The 22,530-nt window shown below is 28.2% G+C and overlaps 3 protein-coding genes and 1 non-coding gene across 5 annotated transcripts; 1 reads left to right on the top strand and 3 right to left on the bottom strand.

Moving 5' to 3' along the window:
* Positions 1-115: 115 nt before the first annotated feature.
* Positions 116-5,364, bottom strand: LOC132927754 (uncharacterized). 2 transcript variants are annotated; one of them, XM_060992343.1, is made up of 5 exons: positions 5,058-5,364; positions 4,198-4,364; positions 3,917-4,131; positions 3,650-3,820; positions 116-2,890 (listed from the first exon to the last, which is right to left on the bottom strand). In XM_060992343.1, exons 1-5 carry the CDS (start codon positions 5,225-5,227, stop codon positions 1,076-1,078), a joined length of 2,538 nt encoding a protein of 845 aa, XP_060848326.1. In that variant the 5' UTR covers positions 5,228-5,364; the 3' UTR covers positions 116-1,075. The 2 variants fall into 2 exon arrangements, with proteins under 2 accessions (XP_060848326.1, XP_060848325.1); XM_060992342.1 differs by having other exon boundaries at positions 3,917-4,364.
* Positions 5,365-9,270: 3,906 nt separating this feature from the next.
* Positions 9,271-12,332, bottom strand: LOC132927646 (52 kDa repressor of the inhibitor of the protein kinase-like). Its single transcript, XM_060992225.1, has 3 exons — positions 9,826-12,332; positions 9,612-9,756; positions 9,271-9,422 (listed from the first exon to the last, which is right to left on the bottom strand). The coding sequence occupies exons 1-3, from the start codon at positions 12,047-12,049 to the stop codon at positions 9,272-9,274; spliced, it is 2,520 nt and encodes an 839-aa protein (XP_060848208.1). The 5' UTR covers positions 12,050-12,332; the 3' UTR covers position 9,271.
* A 2,791-nt stretch (positions 12,333-15,123) lies between these two features.
* LOC132925697 (zinc finger MYM-type protein 1-like) lies at positions 15,124-16,971 on the top strand. The gene has a single exon (XM_060990067.1). It carries the CDS (start codon positions 15,124-15,126, stop codon positions 16,969-16,971), a length of 1,848 nt encoding a protein of 615 aa, XP_060846050.1.
* A 2,232-nt stretch (positions 16,972-19,203) lies between these two features.
* Positions 19,204-19,275, bottom strand: Trnad-guc (transfer RNA aspartic acid (anticodon GUC)). Its single transcript has one exon. It is a non-coding gene; the product is annotated as a tRNA-Asp (tRNA).
* Positions 19,276-22,530: the final 3,255 nt, after the last annotated feature.

The raw sequence follows: 22,530 nt of genomic DNA, 5'->3' as shown, positions 1-22,530 counted from the left end.
TTTTACTCATACAATATTAATGTAAATTTTAAAAATATAATATAATAAAAACGTAATACATAATAAACAAATAGGTACCTACCTAATAAAGCTAGTTTGTAGCCTTAAGGGGCAATATCCGATCTTTTTTTTTTTATTAAATCATTGAAATGCGTATACCTAAAGTTAAAACATGACTTAAGATGAAACTAAAAAATATTAAAAAAAATATTTGTTCATTTTTTTGGCTATAAATACAGTTCAAAAATTGAAATTTCGCATTTTGAGTTCCTTCCTACTAGTCTGAGTTTTGTAGTTAGGAGTCTGTAACTTTGAATATATCATATTGACATATTGCCTAGAATACTGTCGTTGGCTGTTTCTTTGTTGATGATTATTTTTAAAGGTTATTTGGGTTCAAACTTACCTCTTAGTGGTAAAATGGTTTTTCTTAAATATTTTTTTTAATAATCAAAATACGAAAAAAAAATCAACGTTGGTATATAGGTATTACTATTATGAATCAGTTTATTTTTTCAGATCAAAAATATTTTAACTATTGAGTAATTTGGAAAGGAACTAAGATTTGGTTTATTCAATTTTGTTGGCTCCTCCCCTAATACCCAACGCATGCACGCAATTTATCGTATTCCACTGTTAGCGCTGCTTAGCGGCGGCGGCAAAGCGCAACGGCGCGCTGGCTGCTAGTCGGTTGTTGGTTGTCGACGCAGATGCGACGTAATATATAGCCTATAGGCCTACGGCGACAGAAAAACACTCTTTATTCTGCGCTATGAGTGCCTGCAATCGACAATTGGTCTCATCTCCCGTGTTAAAAAATTACGGTGTATTGTACTAACCCTTTTAGGAAAGTGATTATTAATTTTAGTTTTTTGATATGAATATAGCCATGACTAAATAAATAAATGTAATCATCGGTAGAATTAACTATATAAATAAATATAAGGTATTATTAATAAAATGCGTATAATATTATTATAACAGTATAGTTATCAATGCAATTAAAAAAAAATACAAAATATTAAAAATTATAAATAACACATTTAAAATTACATAATATGACATTTTTCAATTCTTACTTTAAATTTTTAAATTTCTTTTTTATTTGAAATTGTGCTTCCGTTATTTTCGCCGGATCTCGTATTCGTAAACCTCTTGGAACTCGAGGATCTACAATTTCAGGCAACATACAGTCCATGTAGAAATTGATTAATTTTGGAAGCATCTTATTTGTCCAAAGATATTCGTCCCTGTTGATATTCTGCACATAAAGATTATTTCCCATACTGAATAAAATAAAAATACATTCTATTTTTTTTGTAATGTTTAGTTGGCCTTGAATTTGCCAATAATATTTATGGTTTTCTTTGAGTTTAAGTTGACCTGTTTCTGTAAGCTCTAAACAAAACTGCAACTTTTTATCAAGAGCTGCATCTTCTAAGGTTTTTTGTCCTATAGACGGCGTACACTTGACCTCTATTATTTTATCGTCATCAACTAAACCATCGGGACTTGCGCCCAAAAATGGATATTGTTCATCAACAAACAACCCACACGGTCTTACAGTTTTGTTATACTGATTTTCGAATTGTCGGATAACCACTTTTTCATTTTGTCGTCCAAATTCAATATGTTTCGAAATAATATTTTTACTGTATAATAATGTTTTCACTAAATTATGACAAGATGTAGTTGATTTTCTACAAATAACTGTCCCGAAATTAGAAGCGGTGAGTCTATTTTTCTTTGCTTCGTGCCAGACTACATTATCATGTTGACCAATAGTGTTTTTTTGTAATTGTTCGATTGTTTCGGTTGAAAAAGAATCTTTTTTTAACTCTTCTAACTTTTTATTGACGTTAAATTTAAAATCCTCTTCAGTCATATCCAGCCCAGCAGCGTCTGGACCGTAATCAAAATCATGATTCACTGTACTTTTGTCACCTCCACTTACTTTAAATCTAATTTTTTTTTGTTTTTTATACTTTGAGTTTAAAGTTGTCATTGCAATACGCCTCGTTAAATTTTTTTTAAAAAACTTGCCGGGACTTTTTCCTGATAATTTTTTCCATGGACTTAAATGCCAAGACTGGCCCCTAGAGTGAACTTGGGTTGCACCTAATACTCTTCTTTGATATGAGCCTGTTTTGGTATAATTTACTCTTTTACCGCCAGTAAATTTTGCAACTAAGCTCATAAAGTTTTCAGCTATATTAGTTGTAGTGTTGAAAACTAGACGATCGGCTTTTCTCGTTACTTTATCAACAATTGCTAAAATTTCTGACATTATTTTGCCACTTTCCATTAATGGCACATTGTCCTTTTCATTCATATTTGACCGTGTACAATATGTAGGACGACAATTTTTATGAGAACCGAGAACATGATATGGTGCATTTTTTAAATCTTCTCGCAGTATGTTTACATTATGTGATTTTCCACACTCTTTAATTGCAGTCCGTACCCCTTTAACCAATCTTTCTAAGGGAGATGGAGAACCATAAGTTAAAACTTTGCGCACATGTAATGGGAAATGTTTATTTGCCACCAATTTTCGTAGGCCATCGTGGAGATTACGAGTTATATGATTAGCACATTCTAATTTGATAACATCTCGACCATACGATACTTTTTCAACTATTCTGGCATACACACTTGAATCACCATCGCCAATATAATATTTATATATTAAACCATGTTGTTCTAGGCTTTGGCGAAAGCCTTCTACAATAATATCTTGTTCCATACCTGTTGAAGAACCATCATAATTTCGGAAACACAAATGATCTATTTTTTTATTATTTTTGGATGCAGAAGAACATGTACTACAATATTTGTTTCTTACACCTACATAGACGGGCTTTTTTGTTTCTGCACCAATAATTATTCCCTATAAAATAAAAACTATTCTTAATAGTTCTTGCGTATAGTTAAATATATATCATACGTAAAGTTAAGATAAAATAAATCAGATTCGATACATATATGTATTTCGTGATATAAGGATTTTAAATTAAAAAAATTATTATTGCATATTTTAAATATTTTGTCAAAAAATCGATTTTGTCGAAAAGTGGTTTTTTCGTAAAATTGCCGTTTTTCTGTCACTTTTTTTTTGTTTTTCTCGATTTTTTTGAAAACTGTTGGAAAATGTTTACTTTTACCTCAAAGTACCAACAAGATGAATTTTCCTATTCAAAGAGGGGCTGAAGTCAAAAATCGGAGCATTATTACTACTCCAAAACGTGATGACAGACACAAAAATTAATAAAAAAAAAAAACACATCTTTGTAAAATCAATACATTCATCACTCCGTTCAGAATCTAAAAATGATTACCTATCTAAAACTAGTAGAAAGCTGGTTTTTGGCAAAAACTACCGTTTTTTTCTATAATATTATTAAAAACAAATATATTATATATTATATTATTATATACATTTTATATCTATAGGGCTTATTTATATGCATATGCGAATACATATTTCCCCTTTGACATAAAATATCCGACTAATTATCTAGATACCTATATTTACATTTAAAAAAAAAATAATAATTAAGTATTAGTAAAATACATATTTTGGTTTCATAAATATTAAATACATATAAATCCGATCCCTAGTTATAACTTATAAGATTTCTAAAATTACCACGCCTGATTGAGAATTGAAACCATGTCCGTAACTTCTTTTAGCCCAACCACCATCACCTATCACTGTGATGTAAGGAGTTCCTTTATATAAATTTCCTTTTTGTATGGCAATTTTTTTTTCCTGCTCTCCATTTTTTTTCAACATTTCTGAAATTTGTTGTTCCCACACCTATAATTGAATAATGGTAAATTAAATTACCATAAATCACTATTACCTTTAGCTTTGGAATAACAAGGTTTAATTATCTTTTATATGTTTATCTACCTTTCCTATAATAACTTCATGTCGTTTAAATTTTTTAAACGATGGTGATGGACAGTCCATAACTGCGAGTAAATCTTCAATCTGACGATGTCCAATACCGATTGATAATGCTCCCCAAACTAACGCATTATTGACATTATCTACAGATGATTCTCTGTCTGATGTGACAATTTGATGACGGTCACAAACATGGCATTTGAAATAAAGTTTAAATCCTACACCATTTTGTACTTCTTTGATTAGTACAAATCGTCCCATAGTACATTTACTACCATGTTTACCCAGTTCCATCATTTGTTTCATAAAATGTTCTATGTCTACTACTCGGCGCCCTGATAATGTAGGTTCATTAGATTTTACGTACTCAACATTCAAATTTGGTAATGTAGATTCATCTAATCCCGAATGGTCTGATAGTTGTAAGTAGTCATTATCATCGTTATTGACACTATCATAAAAACATTGAATATTTCTGTATAAATATATTGTATTATATTATATACATAAATAAATATATTATATAATATATATTATATATTAATATATTTATATACATATATTATACAAAAAATTATAGATAAAAAATGTGGGCAAGTGGGTACCGCCATACCACACTGTTCACACGGTAGGTGTCTGAGTAAATGTATAAAATACGAAAAAAGTATAATTATACATGAAAAACGATTCTAAGCGAAGATGGTCAGTCAGTCTAGGATATTTTTAAATACAGTAATTATATCACATAATAATGATTATAACCTTCTATTGAGTTTTTAATGTTTTTGTCCAAGCAAATTTTTTTTCGCATAATTTATGGAAAAAAAAAATAACAAGCCTTTTTATAAATCCATAAATAGCTCAAAATGAGTCAAAATATTTGAAAGATTTTATCATGTACAGGGAATGCAATCTTAAAATGTTTGTGAAAATTTCGAGTATCTATGTTAATTCGTTTTTGAGTTAGGTAATACAAAAAAATTATTCAATTTTGTCGAAAATTCGAAATCTGGTGTTGCGTCATAATTCTTATTTACAAAACTGAATTACTATTTACTTTTAATAATTTTACTTGAAATTAGTATATACCTATATATTATATATAATATGAGTGGTATCCATTTGCCCATATTTTTATGCTTACGTTTCATTTGATTTTTGGATATCCATATCCTCTTCAAGATTATTGGTATTATCTTCATTATTTATTTTTTCAGTTTTTTTATACCTACTCAAAAGTAAATTTTGTATGCATTTCGACTTTGCACTTCTCTTTTTGCATTTACTTTGTTTCCCATGTTTTTTGTTTGCCATAATTTATCCAATAAAAGTAGATAGGTAATCAAATAAAACGTGTGCAGACATTGAAAGTAGAATAACAAATGACAAAATATGTACAATAGTATTACAAGCAATAAGCTAATATAATATTATGAATTGTACATTATCGATAAGATATTATTATACCTATAAGATCATTCTATGTTTTGAATTTTTATTTATACATGTCGTGCGCCAGTATCAAAGTCAGATAATAATAACACGGTAATAAAATAGTATTTTTGTCGCGGAGATATATATTAATTATTAGAAATCCAGCGTGGTGGGAGTGGGGATTGTTCTGCCGACTGTCGCCGAGTCTCGCCGCCAGGTCCGTAGTAGTCAGAGTAGGGGTTACTACGCGATTCTAATTACTAGTAACGCGCTCCTACGGAATTATTTAATAACATAATCGAATTTATCCCCTTAAAGCAACCTACCTGCCTGCATAGATAATAAGAATCATAAATAATTATTTATAATGCATATTATCTTAAACTTGCAAATAACTTACCATTTCCAAGAACACGAAGAATAGTTGGGGTAGAATATTTTAAATCTTTTAAATAACAACCAATAAGGTTAGATTCTCTTTCATTATATTTTTTAATTTCATAAGCATAAAAATGGCTATCAAAACCCACTGTTAAAAATAATTTACACACTAAATATGGCATCCTAGACTTGTTAACAAGTATATTAAGTATCTCATCAAAAATACAACCGTTTAAATCAATATCAATTATTAATAACATTCCAGGTTTATACTTAACTCCTTTAAAATTGACCCATGAAACTTAAAATGTATCACTTTTTAATTCATTAGGGAATGAATTAAAAAAATCGATATTGAAATCTTCAGAAGTAATCATTTTTAAATCTAGTTCCAGCCCTTTTTGAACTAGAAAACGATGAATCATTGCTATTTGAAGTTTGTGTGATAATGTATGTTCTAAATTTATTCTACATGGTATAGTGTTGGCATATACCTTTAAAACTTTGTGTTTTGCTTCATATCTTAATGAGGAAATAAGTGAAATAGGACCATTTTTAAGAAGTAAGCGACCATAATGTGTTAAAATGTGAAATTTAGGTTTAAGGGAGCTATTAGAAAAAAACAAATACAATGTAGAACACATTTGGGTACATAAAGCCATAAATGTATAACACGTTTGAGTACATGCGCAAATTACCAATCGCAATAAAACAGAAATGAATAACGATTATCTGTATTTATAAGATATGGTTTGTGAAAATAACTAAGTGTTTCATATTTAAACGTTTAGTTTCGATGATTTTAATTTTGACTCCAATAATAGGTATATATCATACTTAAAAAAATGTATACATAGTATACACATTATATTTATATGTACATCTATACAAATTTAAAATGTCAAGTTACACTAATAATTCTTAGCATTATACTATATACAGTTATTCGTAATATTATGTACATAGTTTGATAGTTGATAATATATATTTACAGAAGCATCAGATAATGATTAAACACAATTATAAGTTATAACACGATATCTGTTGAAAATACGTTTGGAAAAGTCAAATATGGGATAAATTCCATAATTTTTGTTATAATATATTGTAACAAATATAATTAAAATAATTACATTTTAAACTGTATAATTTATTTGAACGGATTAGGTACATTAAATTTTACAGTTATTATTGGTTAGTGATAATAATATTCAACATAATAATTATTTCCAAGTATCAATAATTATTTATTATCTAAATAATTTCCGTCTTCCGACATGGGATATTGTTATCCATAATATGAGTAATTGACTGTACAATATTATTTAGTTTTATTTTATTTTTTCTTAAATAGCACAATAAGTGTTTTATTAATTATTACAATGCTATTATATAGATATACTCATGGAGATTCAGTTATACGTTTTAATCATATTATTATTTTTATTTATAGGTAATAAATAATAATATAGAGTAATTAAAAATAATATTATGTCTCTCTTTTCACGAGTAAAAAGTATTATGTTTATGTATCGTAGTATCCTGTATATTTATACAGAATAGATGATAGTCTGGGTACAGGTTGTAGTTCCATAATATTTATAGGTGACTTGAGACCTGAATACCCACTCAAATCATGGTAACAATAAAAAATTGTGATTTGAGATTTAGTGTCAAGACAAAAAATAATCAATTATTAAATTTAAAAAATACTTATATACAGAGATACTATAACATTTAAAGATAAAGACTGTATAGTGAGTTGTTCCAAATACTCTCTCTCGAGTATATCTCCACGTGGCACGTTGTTCTTAATTATGGTCTAAACCGGTGGAGAACGATTCCGCATAACTTTAAATGCAACGTTGCCATTCCGAAAACAAAATCTATATTATTGTAAGGGCCGAGCCACACTTGAGTGATTTTGGCGCGCGGTACGCATACGATGGTGGCACCTGGTACGCGCGTTAAAATGACGCGTGGTACTCAGGCGATACCTTGGAAAGTGGTTAAAACATTTTTTTGGTTTACCATTTCTATCAAGCAATGATGTTGAAGATGCATTTGCAGATTTAATAAGTACATGTCCTGATGAGTCTGGTTTTGTATTTTCTGATTATGTTTTAAACAATTATATTGACAAAGACTGTCCTTTTCCACCACTAATTTGGGCTGAAGAACCATCAAAAAACCCAAGGTAGGTTCTATAATTATTATTTAAACTGTATAATTTTTATAATATTATTAATTATTATAATGTTATCACAGAACAACAAATGCAGCCGAAAGTTTTCATCGAACATACAATGGCCAATTTTACTATACTCACATCCACCCATTTTATTCAGTGCTAACAGTCTTATTAGAAACACAGTCCGAAACAGATGTAAAAATATATTCAATTATTTCTAATAATGAAAAAAAGAAAATGACTCTTAGAGAAACAGAACGTATTGAAACTATTATTAGGGCATACGATAGGTATAAATCTTGTAAATCCCAAGATCATTTATTATATTATTTATCACTAACTGGCCATACTTATCAAGGTAAATCATTATAATTCATATTACATATATTTTTAAAATTATTATACTCATTATTATTTTTAACTTACATATTAAAATTTTTATTTACATACATCATATATTTTATATATTATTATAACTTTTATTTTTATAACTTTTTTGACTATATTGATAATTTTAATATTTTTTTGTATGAAGTGAATAGCAAATCTAATATATTATTACCCCATATCATTTTGATAACTATAATATTTTTATATGTTTTATAATAACAAATGTTTTAAATTGTATAATTAATAGCTGATAATTTTTATAACTTTTTTTGACTATATTTATTGCTAAAAAAAAATTACAATTTATATAACAAGAGTAATTAATTATATATTTGTATGGCAACGTTGCATTTAAAATTATGCGAAATCGTGTATATAATATATATAGATATTAAATTTGCGAAGTCATGTATGTATATCAGTGGCTATTAAAATCAACACGATTTCGTAAAATTTGCGGAATCGTGTTATAGCCGTCTAAACATGTTGCTTAGGTTAGGTACGAATCGATTATTTAACACACGAGCGAAGCCGGGTTATTTAGCTAGTGTATATAATATAAGTATATTTATGACAATTTGTATACCTACTTACACGGAAAAAATTCAAATTACATCTAATGCATACAAATGTGAGTAATAGTTGTTAGATTGTTAATGCATGTTTTAAAGAAAAAATAAAAATCCAAGTAAAAGTTAATTCGTCCCGGATATTCAATGAAAATAATAGAGGTTTTTTTTTTATTAATTTACGAGTTTTATTTCGAAAATGGTTTAAGCCAGAAACTCTTAAATGCAGTGGCGTATTTGAGAGTTCATCTGAGGGGGGGCGATTTTAAAAAGAATATTCCAAACCGGCAACCATTTACATAAACTTACCTAGACATAATTAATTTTATATTGTACCTGTATAATATAACCTATAAAGTAATAAGTTACTAATATGATAAAAAAACAACATATTTACAAAACAAAATCTATATTTCTTTTTTTTGTATTAGCAAATCTATTTATAACATCATCTACTGATATGGTTAAAGTATGGTGTATGTTTAGCAAAGCCAAACCAGTCAAGCGTTCTTGTCCCATTCTAGATCTTAACCAGGTTTTCAATCTAACAAAAGTTTTTTTTAATGCAATTTAAGAAGAAAAACAGATCTTTAATTTTAAGCATTGTAAATATATATATATATATACTATTATATATATAGAATATATATAGTATTAGGTTGTAGGTATATAGTTAAAGTATTTTATAGAAGCTAGCTAATTTTTATTCTAATAATTAACACATGCACCAAACCTTCTAAGCGTTGAAAAGCTGCGTTCTGCGGATGCTACACTAATAGGCAGACAAGCAATAATACTTATTAATTTATGCAAAGTTGGATAAATGATACTATTACAATTTTCCATTGATGACAAAGCATCTTGACAAATTTCATGACCTTAAACAAAATTATAAAACAATCAATTAATACAGTTTTAAGAAAAGTATAATTACAAACATTTTTTACCATCAGTTTTTATTCGTTGCCATTTAGTTTTCCATAGATCTAGTTCTGTTTTTAGCTCGATTTGGTCAACAGATTCTTCTTCATTAAATACAAATAATTCTGTGGCAGCTTCTGTTATTTTTTTAAAATCGTCATTAGAAATGTCAGTAATGTAGCGTGGAATTAACAAACATAAATCTAATAACATCTTATTTTCTTTTCTTATGAATCTTGATCTTAAGTCTTCTAGGATATTTTCCAGTAATGGTATAAATAGTGATACTCTATAATACTCTTCTATATTATTTACTGGATGGTTAGAGCGTTTTGTTTGATATTTCGATAATCTAGGGATTTTTACTTCGATATCCATTTCGTTCATTAACAATACACACTCTTGATATATATCTCCAAATATTACAAGACAATTGGTACGTTTATTTTCTAAATTAAATATTATATCATCAATACAGTTTTTAGCATTTAATATATCATAGTTCAAACCTTGGAGAATACGGCTAACAGGTGCTGTCACACATAAAATATTTGCTAAAGAATGAATTGCAATTATGAATTCACAACTACATAAAGCTGTTAATAAAGTTCTAGCCTTAGAAGATGAATCAGATTCTTGCCATTCAGAAATTTTTGTTAAACTTTTTATTATATACGGTATAGATGTTTTGAATACCATGACACTATCATGGCGCTCAGTCCAACGGGTCTCACATAAGCTTAGTAAGCGTTGCTGACCATTCAAAATTGTTTTCAAAACAAAATTTCTTTTTGATGAACAGTTAAAGAACTGTAATATTTCTTTCATTAGTCCGACACTGTTTCTAATAGACTGAACTGTAGATGATTTAGATATAGATAAATTCAGACTGTGATTTGAACAGGGGCTATGGACAGCATTTTTTGCATATGACTGAATTTTTTTAACTGCACCTCGCACTTCTGATACCATCACAGAACAGCCGTCAGTTCCAACTCCAACACAATATTGTAGGTCAAGGCCATAATTTTTTAATAAAGAAATTACTATTTCACCCAAAGTGTCACCATTTAGTTTTGGTTCAAAATTAATATCTTTTTCATTAATATTATCATTTTTATCCTCATCGTCTCCGATTAAGGTGGTACATTTTTCATTGTATGCATAAGCATGACAATCAATAAAACAAACAAAATTTTCTTTCACAACTCCTTTACATAAATATCTGAGCACCAAACTCATTTGAGATGTATGACTGATGTCGGTGGTCTCATCAAAAATAACACAATAATATTTTGATATTTTTACTTCCCCTAAAATGTTTTCTATAATTACTGATTTGCAGCAATCAATGAGTTCATTTTGAATGACAGGACTTATATAGGTTGCTTTAGAGTGTGTTGTCTTCAAATGATTTTCTAAAGCTAAATCCCCAGCCTTTATTCTGTAGTTGAGAAGTTCACGAAAATTACCTTGATTTACAATAGAATGTCCTTCATTATAATTTTCAAAAAAGTCTCCATGGTCTCGATGACCCCGTAATGGAATATTTTGACGACCTAGGAATATGATAGATTCTACAATGGGTTTTAGACGATTTCTATTTTCTGTAATTTGTTTCATTCTTTCACTGTTTATTAAATTTATCACTTCTTTTTGGGGATTATTAAAGGTTTTCATAAAATCATCTGCAACTTGAACACAATTTATGTGATAAATATTTTTGCTGTGTACTTCTAGATCCCCATCTTTTCCTAAGAGTTTAGAGTACTTTTTTAATGGTTTAGAAACAAATTTACTTAATGTAATCGTTTTGTATCTCCCTCCTTTATGACCGAATAAAACACAAAATTTACAATATAGTCCTGACATTGTTTTAGAAAAAGTTAACCATTTATATTTTTCAAAATAACTTTTGTTTAGGTATCTTTTTTCTTCTTTACCTTTTTTTATATGCACAGAAAAAGGAAGAATAAAATCATTTTCGGGCAAATTATCCATGGTTATTAATTTTGCACGATCATGGTCAGAACAAATTACATTAGAGTCTTTTATAAAATGTGCAACATCTAGTTCAAAAGAGGGACTAGCAATATTATTAATAGTTACCAAGCTATTTAATGTAGATGAACCAGAAGTTGCAGACGGAGTAACAATTGTCTCATTTATTTTCTTTTTATTTGTACTATCAGTATTATCAGTGCAGTCTTCATTTTTGCGTTTTAACCACTGGTTCATTAAATTAGACATATTATCGCACTGAGACACTAGGTAATGTATTATTTAATTATTATAAATTTATAATATAACACAACACATCAACTATTATAACTATTAATATATATTTATATAACTATTAAGAACAAAACCACATATTAAACAAAATTATATTATGTATCAGTTATCAATATCATAGATAATAACAGCTGTTGTCAGGCGATCACACACTTTGATAAACGGTCAACTAAGTTACCGGGGACCTTAGATAATACATATTAATTGATTAATTTATTATTAATCTAAGTATGTATTATCTAAGCCGGGGACTAGGATATCACAGAACAATATGATGATATAATATGACCCCAGGGGACCTAGTTGGCCAGTGATCTACGTGACGTAGTGTGGCGAGTGAGCACGACGACATTTGTACCCCAAAGAAAAATGTATGTACATTTTTATCTTTTGTTATCACTGATAACATTTTTCATAAATCATAATTTTATTTTTGTTTCTTAATAAAATACCTATTACTTGTACACAAATTTTCTTGGTCTAAAAACTCTCGGGAGGGGCGATTGCCCCCATCGCCCCCCCCTCAAATACGCCACTGCTTAAATGTACATCTAATTTCTAAAATGTAAAAACTATTATTATACTATTAGCAGATTCGTAAAATGTAAAATAAAATTGATTAAATAATTCATTGATATTTGAACTCAAATAACTGAAAATGTGCAGATTATGAAAAAATAGTGACCATTGTGCTAATCGTGGTGTTAGTAAAAATAATGATAAATTTATAAATCATTAATAAATCATTGATTGGAATACCAAGTTTTTTGTATTAATAAGTTGATATACGATAAGTCGATAACTATTATATTTTCTATATAATAAAAAGTGTATCTACTTTGACGCGTGTTTGTGTAAGGTCGGTCTTTGGCCGATCAGATATACGAGCTGCGAACCGACGACGAGATTGCGGCGTTGCTCATCATCAGTATCTTATTTACTAAATAGCCCATATTTGTACAGCTGCAATGATTGTGATTATTTCTAAGTCTAAGGGTAATTTAATTAATTGTAATTTTATCTTATTGTTGATTAATTTAGTTCACAATAATATGTATTTGCTTAGTCTATGTTTGTGCAGCTGCACTGATATTTTATGAAAATTTAAATAATGATAGGTATATAATGATGTATTACACAATTCAGACCAATTATTTGCAGGAAATGTAGCATCAGTGTAAGTGTCTATTATATATTCGCAAAATATCTGTATTTGCTCGTCATTTTGTTGTACGCTATTAAATCTTCTACAAAACAATCGTCATCGTGCGTCATTCACCAACTTCTTCAAGTGCTACTGTCAGTGCCGTCTTAAGGCATGGGCCCGTAGGGCCCGGGCCCGGGGCCCCGAAATTTTAAGGGCCCCAAATTCACATAGATTACATTATTTACCGAATATCATAATTTTACATTTTTTTGAATGTTTTTAATATAAATCTCGAACGAAAAAATATTTAAATTAGCTTTGTATCAAAATAATACAATTTGATTAATTTCTAAATTTTATTGTTATTTCTGGTCCACATTACACGTACATTATTTTTACGTGCGCTATGTTATCGGTTATTTCGATTTGTTTTACGTAGAAGCATATAGAAGTATTGCGAGTGCTATTTATAAAATAATATGAAATATCTTATCTTATAAGCTGTAGCGTCGACGCCGTCGTCAATCGTCATTGTTGACTGTACAGCTGCAGTTCATAGAACATTACACACACATATAATCGGATAATCCACATAAATATCTACATTTTGGCTCGTGTGCGTTTAATTTTTAATTCAAAAAAAATTTGTCTTACGTAAGTAAACTTTATACTAACCTTAATATTTATTATTTTCTTTATTATTATAATTATAAATTAATAAATTACACACTCAACTAAATAGAAAATAACAATTTAAGAACGGTTCTTAATTATGCGTTTATGACGAAGAAAATAATCAATGTGTAACTGTGTAAGAATGATTGTCGAAATGGAGGTGCTGAACCTCAATAATTAAATCTGTTTGTGTGAAAAATATTAGGTTTTTAACGATTGTTTTTCTTTCTATTATTTCTACATCACCAGTGATTGACAATTTGCCGACCGTGAATCGTATTCAGTTCCTGTGTACCTATTATTTTATCTATGATATATTCGATACGCTCAAGACGAGAGTTTATTTAAAATTATTATTTAATTTATTAAAAATGTTGCGAATTTGATACAAACTGTTTCCTTAGTATTATTATAAAATAGGTATTTAATTTGTCATATGACGTAGTCATGTAGGTCTAGTAGTTACTGTTTAAAATTGATAGAGCAGAATCGAATATTTGTAGAAGACGACTGTATTTTTTCCAGATGTTCTAACTATCGACAAAAATATTGTCATTTCAAAATGTCAAAGCGTTCATATCCTAGTGGTGCTTCAAAGAGGCAGAGAGCAATCGTAAAAGAAATCAACGAAAAAAAAATCATAAATTCTTTACCTAAGCTTACAGATTTTTTTCTTCTGTTCCTCCCAAAGAAGAAACTAATTTAGTTTTACCAATATCCCAAGAAACGATAACAATTAACCAACAATCACAAGTATCTCAAAATCCTACTTTAAGCCCTAATAAATATTTCGTTGATTCTCCAGAAACAGTTGAGGACAATTCATTAGTATCAAATGATCCCGGAAATTGGAATACATTAACTGGGGAAAAACGAAATATGTATATTAAAAAAGGTTCCAAATTTTTTCAAAATAAAGATAGTGACTTTTTAAATTCCACACGAAATTATACAGAATCAAATGGTAAAATTAAAGTGAGACACTTAACCAAGTCAATATTCACTCGTCAACTAAAAAAATGGTGAAAATGTCGATAGATCGTGGCTTTTATATTCTCCCTCGAAAAAAGCTTTGTTTTGTTTTGTATGTCGTCTCTTTTCTTCTACAAAAACTGGATTTAGTTGTGAACAAGGATTTAATGACTGGAAACATGTTCATACGGTTGTCTTGGAGCATGAAAATAGCTTAATGCACAGAGAATCTGTCATGACTTTTTCTGTTAGGACCAAAAATAATGGTCGCATAGATCAAGAAATATCTTATCAAATAAACTTAGAAGTAAATTATTGGAAAGAAGTATTAAAGAGAATTGTTGCTGTAATAAAATTTTTGTCGTCACGAGGAATTGCGTTTCGCGGAGAAAATCAAATAATTGGATCTCAACACAATGGGAACTATTTGGGCTGTTTAGAGTTAATAAGCCAATTTGATCCATTTCTTTTAGAACATTTAAATAAATATGGAAATCAAGGCAAAGGAAATCCTTCATATTTGTCAGCTAATATTTGTAATGAATTTATTAACATAATGGGGAGACAAGTGCTAAATGCAATTCTTTCGGAATTAAAAGTGGCTAAATATTATTCAATTAGTGTTGATTCCACTCCTGATCTTTCTCATATTGATCAAATGACATTCATTATTCGGTATGTTAATGATGATACTCCAGTTGAACGTTTTTTGGAATTTATTCCTATTGATGAACATGGATCTGAATATTTATTTAAAGTTATTTTATCTTTTCTTGAAAAAAATCAGATTAGTTTGAATAACTGTAGTGGCCAGTCGTATGACAATGCTGCAAATATGTCAGGACAATATGCTGGTCTACAAGCTAGAATAAAAGAAAAGTGTAATTTTGCTATTTTTATTCCATGTGCAGCTCATTCTTTGAACTTGGTAGGGGTTCGTGCAGCAGAATGTGTTATGGAAGCAGTAAGTTATTTTCAATTTGTACAAAAATTGTATAATTTTTTTTCGAGTTCTACCTATCGTTGGAGTATCATGAAAAAGTGCCTAGACTCACATCATGTTTTAAAGTCACTATCAGAAACTAGATGGTCTGCTCGAGCTGATGCTGTTACTACTTTGTGTAATGGTTACAAGGAAATTTTAGATGCTCTAAAAACAATTGAAATAGATGATAAGACTTCACCAAATGTTAAAAACGAAACCCATGGCTTAATTAAGAAAATGAAAAAGTTGGAAAATATTGTTCTTACTGAAATTTGGAGTAAAATCTTATCAAGAATAAATGAAACAAACAAAAATTTACAAAAAGAAAACCTTACTATTGACGTCGGTTCAAAATTATTTGATTCTCTTGCTGGTTTTCTAAGTGAGATTAGAGATAACTTTTATAGTTATGAAAGTTCCGCTAGAGAAAAATTTCCAGATTCTGACTATAAAGATTTACACCAACGAACTAAGAAGAGGAGTATTCATTTAACATTACCCGGTGAACTGACAAACAAAAGTACATCGTTTTCAGGTAGTGAAAAATTCAAAATAGAAACTTACTTCCCAATAATAGATACATTAATAACTCAGTTAAAAATTCGTGGTAAATCATACAAATCAATAAATAAACTGTTTGGATTTTTCTCTAATTTAAAAAATTTAGAGACAAAAAAAGTACAAGTCCATTGTAAAACATTTGCGGAATTTTATCACGTAGATATTAATGAAAATGAATTAATTTTAGAATGTATACACTTAAAAGCGTATTTATCGGAACTTGATATTTCTGAATTCAGTATTTCTAGTACATACAAATGTTTAAAATCAAATAGACTAGAAGAAACATTTCCAAACATAATAATATCTTTCCGAATTTTTTTATCAATGATGATTACCAACTACAGTGGGGAACGTTCATTTTCTAAGTTAAATTTAATTAAAGAAGAGCTTAGAAGTACAATGAGCCAGAAACGGTTAAACTCCCTATCTTTAATGAGTATTGAACATGAACTACTATCAAGTTTAGATTATGAAAATGTTATTGAAGACTTTGCGAATGAAAAAGCTAGGAAGAAACCATTAAAGAGTATTTAATAATTGACAAATTTATATCATGTTTTTTTTAAAATTATATTAGTTTTTGTTTAATGAATTACATTTATTTTTTAACTATAAAACATATTGATGTATGAATAATTAATATCTTGACGTTATAATTAATAGGAAAGTATTTTTTGACCGTTTATTTTGAAAGTAAAATAAAGAATAATGTAACAGAGATTTAAACAAAAATTCACTTTTTACTAATAAAGTGTAATATTTAATAAATAATAATACATTATGTGTTAAAAAATGTATATATTATAATTTAGTATTATAAGGCCCCCGAAATATGTTTGGCCCAGGGCCCCATAAAACCTTAAGACGGCTCTGGCTACTGTGCTAGAAATGGCAAACCATAAAAAAATATTTAAAAAAATTGTTTTTTCTATGTTTAAACTGTTGTATAAATATAAAATATTACAATTTAAGGTTTTAACAATTATATCTAGTTGCACCAAGACGGGCTATAAGCGCAAATCGATTTTATAATAACGTGTATTTAATTAAAATTGTAGTTATTACTAATATTAAATTAAACATTTACAGTGATATCAAAATTAGTGATATTTAATAATTTAGTTAAACATATCATGTTAAATGATATTCGTATCATGAATAAACAAATAAATATATTTAACTAATATAAGTGAGCATGAATAATATAATGAGTAGGCACCTTAAAATTAAATTTGAAATATAGTTATCTTTAATGCACAGATAAATGCAATAACCGTCGCGACATGTTGCTGCTATCTGTCGTGACTCGTGGAACGGGTAAGGCCACGCGTACATGGAAGCGTCGCGCGTTAGGTCTGTAAAATATTGTATAAGGTAATACAATTTATTTTTACGCTTTTATCCCACTACCAAGGTACAAAAGCGCAAACCATACAATCTTAAAAAGTGGCGCAAATTACCAAAATTCATTTTTAGATTTGGCGCAAATGCCTTTTTCTTCCGTGTAAGAACTTATACATCACATATGTAAGATTTAACGTATGTAATTTTAGTAATTTTACCCTTTTACTATATTTCATACGGGCGATTGTAAACTATCCCGATGGTAAACTCTCCCGGGTCTACTCCAGTACTACCTGACGGAAACATGTAAACTCTCCCGTTTCTTCAATACTACTTATTTAATTTAATAAAAATCATAAAATAAATCTAATATAAATTAATGATTTAAAAATAGTCAATCATATAATAATAATAATAATAATATAAATTAATGCCTTTAGCTGCTATGAGCTATAATATTATAGTCAAAATACAATAAAAAATTAAAATTAAAAAACTTATAGTATCTAATCCTAAATCCTAATCTAATATTTTTTGAGATGTAGTTTTTTCATTATTTTTTGTATTACAGTTTTACTTGTTTTGTTTAATTTATTGCAACTTTGAATTTTAATATATATTTCAGTTTGAAAATGTTGACCCGAGAGACTGAGAGAGTTTACACATTTACTTCAGGTAAACATAATGTTGACCCGGGAGAGCTTAACATCGGGAGAGTACTATTTTTAAAAATCGGAAGAGTTTAACATAAAATCGGGAGAGTTTACCACCGTCCTTTCAAACATTATAATAATATAATAATACAATGCTCAAGGTCTTATTGGGTGCTTACTGCTTAGGGGTTTAACCCCTCCACCTTCCTTCCTCAGATTAAATAACCTAAAATAAATTTAACATGGTATGATTTTTTTTTTGTTTCAATAATTCTATTTTTTAAAACTATTTTTATTTTAAGAGGATGCCAGCGTAGTATTTGTTATCTCTCTAACCCACGCGAAACATAGCAAATTTTACGTTCACAAAAATGACTATAATCATTATGATGAGTGAAATGACAAAATATAGAATTTAAAGTTAAGAACATTATCTAGGGCATCTCATAAGCGTTTTATTAAATTTTTATTTTAAAGCGAGTTATGAGTTTTTGAAGATGTATAAACAATTTACAATTTTAAAATACTCATTACTCACTTTAAATTTTATAATAGGTCATTTCACTCTAATTTGAGAAATTAATATGGTTATAGTCATTTTTGTGAACGTAAAATTTGTCATGTTACGCATGGGTTAGAGAGAGATAACAAATACTACGCTGGCGTCCTGTTAACAGTCCATTTATTATTAACGAGATTCACTTTCATATAAGAAAATATATTGAAATATTTTTTACGTAAAAATATTTTAAACATGTAAAAAATGTTCCTCCCCGGCGGGGAATCGAACCCCGGTCTCCCGCGTGACAGGCGGGGATACTTACCACTATACTACCGAGGATTGTGTCTATGTGACCGAATTTAATGTCTTTTCATTGTATTCGTTGTATTTTTAACATTATATAATACTAGCTGAATTACCCGTCGTTGCCGGGTTTAAGTATAAAAAATGTCTACAGCCCAACTTTAACCGGACGGCCGCAGACCAAGACAGACGATTAATTTTAATAGGTATATAATAAAAAATAATAATGTATGACAACAATCTTATTACAAAATTTCTCTATTAACTACATTTGATGTTTTTTCTGGTGGTGCCAAAATAACTAAATTTGTGGGCATACTTACTCTGGAGCATGCCACATAAAATTGTCCATGTGAAAAACAATCTTCTCTTACATCGTTCCCTGCAATTTTCAAGGTTTGTCCTTGTGATTTATTTATTGTCATAGCAAAACATACTTTTTCTGAATTTTATCTGTATATCTAGCACGGCGACGCTTCTTACTTTTTTATTAATTTTATTTTTCTTACTATTTTCTGTGACACTTATCATATATTATTTATTAATATTATATAATATTATTATGTACAAGGCATATTTTGTTGTCTACTTTAGTAGTTATAAGTGTTAGGTATGATATATTGAACCACTTTTCGCTATAAGTTTTTTGAATTTCTAAGCAGTATTATTTGATAGTAAATGATTTTAAAATAATATGATACATTGTAGAATTAATATAATCATCACTTCGCTCAGTAAGTATCGAAGACTTAGTATACGAATTCTGAATCCATTACTCATCATTTCGATTTCATATAGATAATACAATAACATAACAGAAAGCAAAAATACTGATCTATTGTTTTGTATAATCAAGACCATGAAATTTAGGAGATAAAAAAATTAAAAAAAGGTAGGTAAGTGGGTACCGCTCTGCTGTACATTGTACATAAGGTGTCGAATGAGTCATAACTATATAGGCGTGTTAAATTTGAATAGGTACAAACAATTGTAAAACGATTAAATAAATAACAACTCCAAACGAAAACGATCTATCAGCCTATAATATCACAATGTGATACGTTTTTCTGATATAACTATTAGTCATTTATTTTACTTTTAGTATCTATTATAATGGAAGGTTGATATCATTTTTTTTAAAACTATTGCATTTATCATATTTTTAGTATGTATTTAATTATTAAAATAATATATATTTATTCCATAGGATATATCAACCAATATACCTCAAAATAGTCAAAATATAACACCTTTCTGTAAATATCATAAAACAATAAAAATAGATATATTTTAAATTTAATCAAAAATATTATTGCTTAAAGTAAAATTCATAATACCTAATATAAAATACGTAAAGGTTTAAGTTCCCTAGAATAACTTTTTTAAGTAATAACAAAATAATTAAAATCGTTATTTATCGTTTCAATAAGTACTTATGTCCAAATTAGAACTTTAAATATCTATACAAATAATTGTTTGAAATATTTTCAAATGTATGATTCCATTATAAGAGGAATCTTCTACTACATTTTCAAAACTTACATATAAAAAGAAAAATTTTTACGAATTTTTAACTACATAACAGTTGATAATACTTTGCGATTTTGACGAATTTCGTCAAATGCATTACTCAGTTGTTTAAAAACAGGAATGAACACGGTGGACTAAATTTTGTCTCAACTTTTTAAAATACGATACGTCTAGAAATTATTTTTTGTGGTATTTATTTTTTCTCACAATGGCATTAAACGGGATATTAGTTAAATATCTCAACTAAAATCATTAATCATTGATCATTAATAATGATACATTATTATTCGTTTAATGTTTAATGCATAACTTATAAAAAGGAATTCAATCACATTAACTACGTAGGTATACTTAATTTTCAATTAGACATTAAGACTGGAATTTAAGCATTTATATTATTAAATACTTTTAACACACTATTATATTATTATAAATGTGAAATAAGTACCATCAAATCGAATCACCAAGTCGTTATATTGTTAATATACGAAAAGAATGTATACCCGTATAATAACATCGTGAGTTCGTAACGATATTCTAATAAATTATGAAAATAATTTTAATAATGATTAAAAATATATTTAATTGTTAATTTGTTAATGTATAATATACCATGTACTAAAATATGTACCTATTTATTTTGTAAATAATATATTTGTACTATAAATTGTTAATTATTGTAGGGAGTGCGACCGCACCATCGCAAATATGTACGAGTCGCCACTGCTATCACTTCAGTCTGAGTGGCTCTATTCCGTGCAAAACAGCTTTTGCTATGTTTTACATGTGTAAGACGGAGACAACACACACGGGTTTAGTGTCCTCTTAAAATAATAAATATAGTAGTTAACTATTGTTATGTATGTAATTTGAAAATATATCACAAATATTAAAAACATTTAAATTATATGAATAATAACTTAATTACTAAACACAAAACATACGTCATCTCGTTAACAAAAATAGTACACAAATCGAAATCATCTATCTAGAGAAACATAAAATAGTGTACCTAATAAAATTATAATAGTTTTAATTTAAACTTTATCTCGTATAAGTCTTATAATATATTGTATTTTATGAAAATTATCTATTTATCTACTATTTATCTATGATCTACAAAATTGAATTTGATCTTTGTAAATAAATATAAAAATAATATATTATTGTAGATTACAGCCATTGATTGGTATTTCACAATATAATAATATTCTTATTCAGAATAGCAAACTAAGTTGTTAATTTAGTATACAGGTTAGTTAAGCTATCGACGAGTTGACCAAATTATTACTATTGCCAAATCAACACAATAATATTGAGCAAGGGGTCTACTATATTGTCGGTTGTTGGCAAAAGTGTAAACATTTTTCAAGTACTTATACTTTTATATTAAACATGTTAAATTATTAAAGGATTTTATGTACATTTATTTTTTTTCTGCTTATTTTTGAGTAGTAGTATATAAATGGAGAAGAAAATAAACAACAGTATTAAGCATTAATATGTTATAAAGCTGTGAAAAATAATATTATTACATCTACAGGCTACAGCTAATCTCATAATAATAAATATTTAGGTACCGGGTATTCCCAATTTTTTTATGTGCCATATTACATCTGTTTAAAACTTCTTTTCAACTGTATGGTAGTAGTAGAATGAATAACAGTATCTTGTTGCATTGAAGGAAGTAGGGACTAGGTTAGATGGTGGAGACGGTTTATTTAAAAAATAATTAGTGCAAGAATCACTGTTGTTTTAAAA

The sequence above is a fragment of the Rhopalosiphum padi genome, chromosome 3, assembly GCF_020882245.1.
Source record: "Rhopalosiphum padi isolate XX-2018 chromosome 3, ASM2088224v1, whole genome shotgun sequence".
In the NCBI taxonomy this organism is placed as follows: Eukaryota; Metazoa; Arthropoda; class Insecta; order Hemiptera; family Aphididae; genus Rhopalosiphum; species Rhopalosiphum padi.
This window is presented reverse-complemented; position numbering and strand designations above follow the sequence as displayed.